Source organism: Somniosus microcephalus, chromosome 3 (genome assembly GCF_052327205.1).
Source record: "Somniosus microcephalus isolate GS21.2 chromosome 3, FLI_Smic_1.0, whole genome shotgun sequence".
In the NCBI taxonomy this organism is placed as follows: domain Eukaryota; kingdom Metazoa; phylum Chordata; class Chondrichthyes; order Squaliformes; family Somniosidae; genus Somniosus; species Somniosus microcephalus.
The window spans coordinates 3,777,374-3,785,182 of record NC_140989.1 but is presented as its reverse complement, the minus strand read 5'-3'; the positions used below and the strand labels follow the sequence as shown (position 1 = coordinate 3,785,182).

General features: G+C 57.0%; 1 protein-coding gene across 1 annotated transcript in view; it reads right to left on the bottom strand.

Moving 5' to 3' along the window:
• Window positions 1-4,827: 4,827 nt before the first annotated feature.
• ncoa1 (nuclear receptor coactivator 1) overlaps window positions 4,828-7,809 on the bottom strand; it is a 100,378-nt gene continuing 97,396 nt past the window's right edge. Inside the window, 1 exon segment of the mRNA XM_085978703.1 lies at window positions 4,828-7,807. Coding sequence (XP_085834829.1) covers window positions 7,640-7,807 — 168 coding nt within the window. The 3' untranslated portion in view covers window positions 4,828-7,639.

Below are 7,809 nucleotides of genomic sequence, written 5' to 3'. Positions count from 1 at the left end.
GGGGTGATGGGTGAACGGGACTGGGTGTGAGTTAGGACACGGGGCAGTGAGCACAGGGGGTGATGGGTGAACGGGACTGTGTGTGAGTTAGGACACGGGGCAGTGAGCACAGGGGGTGATGGGTGAACGGGACTGGGTGTGAGTTTGGACACGGGGCAGTGAGCACAGGGGGTGATGGGTGAACGGGACTGGGTGTGAGTTAGGACACGGGGCAGTGAGCACATGGGGTGATGGGTGAACGGGACTGTGTGAGAGTTAGGACACGGGGCAGTGAGCACAGGGAGTGATGGGTGAACGGGACTGGGTGTGGGTTAGGACACGGGGCAGTGAGCACAGGAGGTGATGGGTGAACGGGAGTGGGTGCGAGTTAGGACACGGGGCAGTGAGCACAGGGGCTGATGGGTGAACGGGACTGGGTGTGAGTTAGGACACGGGGCAGTGAGCACAGGGGGTGAGGGGTGAACGGGACTGGGTGTGAGTTAGGACACGGGGCAGTGAGCACAGGGGGCGATGGGTGAACGGGACTGGGTGTGAGTTAGGACACGGGGCAGTGAGCACAGGGGCTGATGGGTGAACGGGACTGGGTGTGAGTTAGGACACGGGGCAGTGAGCACAGGGGGTGATGGGTGAACGGGACTGGGTGTGACTTAGGACACGGGGCAGTGAGCACAGGGGGCGATGGGTGAACGGGACTGGGTGTGAGTTAGGACACGGGGCAGTGAGCACAGGGGGTGATGGGTGAACGGGACCGGGTGTGAGTTAGGACACGGGGCAGTGAGCACAGGGGGTGATGGGTGAACGGGACTGGGTGTGAGTTAGGACACGGGGCAGTGAGCACAGGGGGTGATGGGTGAACGGGACTGGGTGTGAGTTAGGACACGGGGCAGTGAGCACAGGGGGTGATGGGTGAACGGGACTGTGTGTGAGTTAGGACACGGGGCAGTGAGCACAGAGGGTGATGGGTGAACGGGACTCGGTGCGAGTTAGGACACGGGGCAGTGAGCACGGAGTGATGGGTGAACGGGACTGGGTGTGGGTTAGGACACGGGGCAGTGAGCACAGGGGGTGATGGGTGAACGGGACTGGGTGTGGGTTAGGACACGGGGCAGTGAGCACAGGAGGTGATGGGTGAACGGGACTGGGTGTGGGTTAGGACACGGGGCAGTGAGCACAGGAGGTGATGGGTGAACGGGAGTGGGTGCGAGTTAGGACACGGGGCAGTGAGCACAGGGGCTGATGGGTGAACGGGACTGGGTGTGAGTTAGGACACGGGGCAGTGAGCACAGGGGGTGAGGGGTGAACGGGACTGGGTGTGAGTTAGGACACGGGGCAGTGAGCACAGGGGGTGATGGGTGAACGGGACTGGGTGTGAGTTAGGACACGGGGCAGTGAGCACAGGGGGCGATGGGTGAACGGGACTGGGTGTGAGTTAGGACACGGGGCAGTGAGCACAGGGGCTGATGGGTGAACGGGACTGGGTGTGAGTTAGGACACGGGGCAGTGAGCACAGGGGGTGATGGGTGAACGGGACTGGGTGTGACTTAGGACACGGGGCAGTGAGCACAGGGGGCAATGGGTGAACGGGACTGGGTGTGAGTTAGGACACGGGGCAGTGAGCACAGGGGGTGATGGGTGAACGGGACTGGGTGTGAGTTAGGACACGGGGCAGTGAGCACAGGGGGTGATGGGTGAACGGGACTGGGTGTGAGTTAGGACACGGGGCAGTGAGCACAGGGGGGCGATGGGTGAACGGGACTGGGTGTGAGTTAGGACACGGGGCAGTGAGCACAGGGGGTGATGGGTGAACGGGACTGGGTGTGGGTTAGGACACGGGGCAGTGAGCACAGGGGGTGATGGGTGAACGGGACTGGGTGTGAGTTAGGACACGGGGCAGTTAGCACAGAGGGTGATGGGTGAACGGGACTGGGTGTGAGTTAGGACACGGGGCAGTGAGCAGAGGTGGTGATGGGTGAACGGGACTGGGTGTGAGTTAGGACACGGGGCAGTGAGCACAGGGGGTGATGGGTGAACGGGACTGGGTGTGAGTTAGGACACGGGGCAGTGAGCACAGGGGGTGATGGGTGAACGGGACTGGGTGTGAGTTAGGACACGGGGCAGTGAGCACGGGGTGATGGGTGGACGGGACTGGGTGTGAGTTAGGACACGGGGCAGTGAGCACAGGGGGTGATGGGTGAACGGGACTGGGTGTGAGTTAGGACACGGGGCAGTGAGCACAGGGGGTGATGGGTGAACGGGACTGGGTGTGAGTTAGGACACGGGGCAGTGAGCACAGGGGGTGATGGGTGAACGGGACTGGGTGTGAGTTAGGACACGGGGCAGTGAGCACAGGGGGTGATGGGTGAACGGGACTGGGTGTGAGTTAGGACACGGGGCAGTGAGCACTGGGGGTGATGGGTGAACGGGACTGGGTGCAGGTTAGGACACGGGGCAGTGAGCACAGGGGGTGATGGGTGAACGGGACTGGGTGTGAGTTAGGACACGGGGCAGTGAGCACAGGGGGTGATGGGTGAACGGGACTGGGTGTGAGTTAGGACACGGGGCAGTGAGCACAGGGGGTGATGGGTGAACGGGACTGGGTGTGAGTTAGGACACGGGGCAGTGAGCACAGGGGGTGATGGGTGAACGGGACTGGGTGTGAGTTAGGACACGGGGCAGTGAGCACAGGGGGTGATGGGTGAACGGGACTGGGTGTGAGTTAGGACACGGGGCAGTGAGCACAGGGGGTGATGGGTGAACGGGACTGGGTGTGAGTTAGGACACGGGGCAGTGAGCACAGGGGGTGATGGGTGAACGGGACTGGGTGAGAGTTAGGACACGGGGCAGTGAGCACAGGGGGTGATGGGTGAACGGGACTGGGTGTGAGTTAGGACACGGGGCAGTGAGCACAGGGGGTGATGGGTGAACGGGACTGTGTGTGAGTTAGGACACGGGGCAGTGAGCACAGGGGGTGATGGGTGAACGGGACTGGGTGTGAGTTTGGACACGGGGCAGTGAGCACAGGGGGTGATGGGTGAACGGGACTGGGTGTGAGTTAGGACACGGGGCAGTGAGCACATGGGGTGATGGGTGAACGGGACTGGGTGTGTGTTAGGACACGGGGAAGTGAGCACAGGGGGTGATGGGTGAACGGGACTGGGTGTGTGTTAGGACACGGGGCAGTGAGCACAGGGGGTGATGGGTGAACGGGACTGGGTGTGAGTTAGGACACGGGGCAGTGAGCACAGGGGGTGATGGGTGAACGGGACTGGGTGTGTGTTAGGACACGGGGCAGTGAGCACAGGGGGTGATGGGTGAACGGGACTGGGTGTGTGTTAGGACACGGGGCAGTGAGCACAGGGGGTGATGGGTGAACGGGACTGGGTGTGAGTTAGGACACGGGGCAGTGAGCACAGGGGGTGATGGGTGACCGGGACTGGGTGCGAGTTAGGACACGGGACAGTGAGCACAGGGGGTGATGGGTGAACGGGACTTGGTGTGAGTTAGGACACGGGGCAGTGAGCACAGGGGGTGATGGGTGAACGGGACTGGGTGTGAGTTAGGACACGGGGCAGTAAGCACGGGGTGATGGGTGAACGGGACTGGGTGTGAGTTAGGACACGGGGCAGTGAGCACAGGGGGTGATGGGTGAACGGGACTGGGTGTGAGTTAGGACACGGGGCAGTGAGCACAGGGGGTGATGGGTGAACGGGACTGGGTGTGACTTAGGACACGGGGCAGTGAGCACAGGGGGCGATGGGTGAACGGGACTGGGTGTGAGTTAGGACACGGGGCAGTGAGCACAGGGGGTGATGGGTGAACGGGACTGGGTGTGAGTTAGGACACGGGGCAGTGAGCACAGGGGGTGATGGGTGAACGGGACTGGGTGTGAGTTAGGACACGGGGCAGTGAGCACAGGGGGTGATGGGTGAACGGGACTGGGTGTGAGTTAGGACACGGGGCAGTGAGCACAGGGGGTGATGGGTGAACGGGACTGGGTGTGAGTTAGGACACGGGGGCCGCAGAGTTCTGCATGGAGTGTGGAAGATGGGAGGTCGGCCCGGAGTGCGTTGGAATAGTCAGTCTAGAGGTAACAAAGGCAGGGATGAGGGTTTCAGCAGCAGATGAGCTGATGCAGGGCGGAGTTGGGCGATGTTACAGAGGTAGAAGTTGGCAGGTCTTGGTGGTGGCACAGATATGTGATTGGAAGCTTATGTCGGGATCAGATACGACACCAAGGTTGCGAACGGTCTGGTTCAACCTCAGACAGATGCCAGGGAGAGGGATGTGGGGAAGTGTCAGGCCATCCACTTTGGATCCAAGCAAGATCAGAGTATTTTGTAAATAGCGAGTAGCTGGGAACTGTGGGGGAGCAGAGATTCAGGGGTCCAAGTGCAGAAATCACTAAAAGCTGGTGGCCAGGAACAAAAAATCATTAACTAAGCTAATGGAATGTTGGCCTTTATCTCAAAGTGGCTGGAATACAGAGGGGAGGTGGTGATGTTACCGTTAGATAAAGCTCTGGTCAGATCCCATTTCGAGCACGGTGCTCAGTTCTGGGCCCTGCCCCTCAGGAAGGATACACTGGCCTTGGAGGGGGAGAAGCACAGATTCACCTGAATGATACCGGGGGTAAAGGGGTTAAATGATGAGGGCAGGTTGCACAGACTGGGCTTGTATTCCCTCGAGTACAGAAGGTTGAGGGGTGATCTAATCCAGGTGTTTAAGATGTTAAAAGGATTGGATTTGATCGTGCTAACCTCTCCCCGTTTCCTCTAGTGACAATGTATAAATGGACATTATTCAGCAAAAGACACTCACACAGTGAACAACCAGACTCAGACTTTTATTCACAGCTTGGTAATTAAATGTTCGATAAACAGTAAGATTACAAGAGAAGCAAATGTTAGTTAAACTCCTCTGGCTGGTGTTTGTTCAGAGGATTCACTTTAAATACAGCAAAAAACATCTTAATAAACTCTCATAATTTGGAGACATTGCCTGGGCAGAGGCAGATTTCCTGCACATTTATATAGAAAAATTAAATCCATTTTACCCGCTAACAATCCCGGTTCTCCATTCTCTGTACACTGAGCGAAATGTCTTAAGTCATCTATAACTAATTAAAAGGTCCGAGACCAGGGAGAAATCCCACCTCAGGAATCTCGCAGGAGAAACTGAAAGAACCAATCAGACTGGGTTACTGCGATGACCATCGCCCAGCACAGCCAATCAGACTGGGTTACTGCGATGACCATCGCCCAGCACAGCCAATCAGATTGGGTTACTGCGATTACCATTGCCCAGCACAGCCAATCAGATTGGGTTACTGCGATGACCATCGCCCAGCACAGCCAATCAGACTGGGTTACTGCGATGACCATCGCCCAGCACAGCCAATCAGACTGAGTTACTGCGATGACCGTCGCCCAGCACAGCCAATCAGACTGGGTTACTGCGATGATCGTCACTCAGCACAGCCAATCAGATTGGGTTGCTGCAATGATCGTCGCTCAGCACAGCCAATCAGACTGGGTTACTGCAATGATCGTCACTCAGCACAGCCAATCAGATTGGGTTACTGCAATGATCATCGCTCAGCACAGCCAATCAGACTGGGTTACTGCGATGATCATCGCTCAGCACAGCCAATCAGACTGAGTTACAGCGATGACCGTCGCCCAGCACTGCCAATCAGACTGGGTTACTGCGATGATCGTCACTCAGCACAGCCAATCAGATTGGGTTACTGCAATGATCGTCGCTCAGCACAGCCAATCAGACTGGGTTACTGCGATGATCATCGCTCAGCACAGCCAATCAGACTGGGTTACTGCGATGATCATCGCTCAGCACAGCCAATCAGACTGAGTTACTGCGATGACCGTCGCCCAGCACTGCCAATCAGACTAGGTTACTGCGATGATCGTCACTCAGCACAGCCAATCAGATTGGGTTACTGCAATGATCGTCGCTCAGCACAGCCAATCAGACTGGGTTACTGCAATGATCGTCACTCAGCACAGCCAATCAGATTGGGTTACTGCAATGATCATCGCTCAGCACAGCCAATCAGACTGGGTTACTGCGATGATCATCGCTCAGCACAGCCAATCAGACTGGGTTACTGCAATGATCATCGCTCAGCACAGCCAATCAGATTGGGTTACTGCGATGATCATCGCTCAGCACAGCCAATCAGACTGGGTTACTGTGATTATCGTGCTGTCCGATCGGACTTTTTAAATTCATTCGTGGGATGTGGGCATCGCTGGCAAGGCCAACATTTATTGCCCATCCCTAGTTGCCTTTGAGAAGGTGGTGGGGAGCCGTCTTCTTGAACCGCTGCAGTCCGTGTGGTGAAGGTACTCCCACAGTGCTGTTTTGACCCAGTGATGATGAAGGAACGGCGATAAATTTCTAAGCCAGGAAGGTGTGTGACTTGGAGGGGAACTCGGAGGTGGTGGAGTTCATCACCGGACAGACTTGGGGTGGGGTGGGGTGGGGTGGGTGGGGGGTGTCCTGGACAGAGAAGGTGGCCCAGTTGATGGGGCTCATGGCGCTTGCTGACCTCCACCCCAAGTCTCTCTCCCGCCTCAGAAGGTTTATTGATTCACCAAGAGTCACGCGGCGACAAGACGTGGGCACCCCGCCCCCCCCACCGACCCCGTTTCCCCTCTCCCTGGGGCACTGCTCCACTAAAGGGCACAGCCCACTCCTCGGGCATCATTCCCTCAAAGCGCACTATTCCACCCTCCCCCTCGCATACACACTCCCTGAGCACTACCCCACCCCACCGAGGGCAGTCCTGCTCACCTGAAGCACCACTCCACCAATGGGAGTGCTCACCCCCTTCAGAGAGCCCACAGACCCCCATCACACTGCACTTGCGACTATGTCTCTCCGTGGGCAGGAGGAGGGTCAGTTTGCTGACTGTCCAAGGACCATCAATGGGGCAACGGAACCAAGAGTTTCCACAATGGAGAAACATTCAGAACAAGAGTGCGACATCCCAGAAATATTTACAGACAAAAATAATCTACTTTGGACCATAGAATCTTAAATACAATGCCGTGTTTAACACAGCTCAGAGTGTTCTCAGTCTCTGCAAGATCAACAGCTCTTATCTACAAATACTTCACATCCCCACCCGCTAATTATTGCTTCCATTGTTTCCTAGTTTTCTCTTTCTTACCCCTGAATTACACAAAGCCAGGACTATATTACAGCAGAGGGAGGGTGTGGGGTGCCTCTAGTAAACTGCAGCCGGGGACAATGGCGGATGGTTGGCTATATGCTGAAGCAGATTTTGTTTCTGCAAGTGTTGTGTTGCGGATCTGTCCCGCGCACAGTCTGCTCCAATCCTTCCACCTCACACCTGCCTCGTGCTGCAGGTGCTCTCTCGCCTTCACCCTGCTGGCCTGTTGCTACTCAGCCACGTTCTTTACCTTCTCCTCCAGCTGAGAGATGCCGAGCTACTGGCGAGGGCTCCTGTACAGGTCTGAGACCGTCTGTACCCCAACAAGAGGCAGAGAGGAAATGTGGACCAGTTTTCAATAGTCGCCTGTCACTACTGCAGAACCTGTTTACTGTCTGAATCAACGAGATGTGCAGTTTGCTCATTCCTCCTCAACACCATCACTCACTCTGTCAGCAGTTGCTGAAGAAGGCTCTTTTGCTGGGCCTGTGGTGTCTGCCCGCTGGCCTGGCCTTTCTGCGACTCCAAAGGGCCCGGCTGGTTCAAGTAATTGTCCCCACCGACCACATTCACTGTACACTGGACGTCAGCAAACACCTGCACCTGTTGTACCT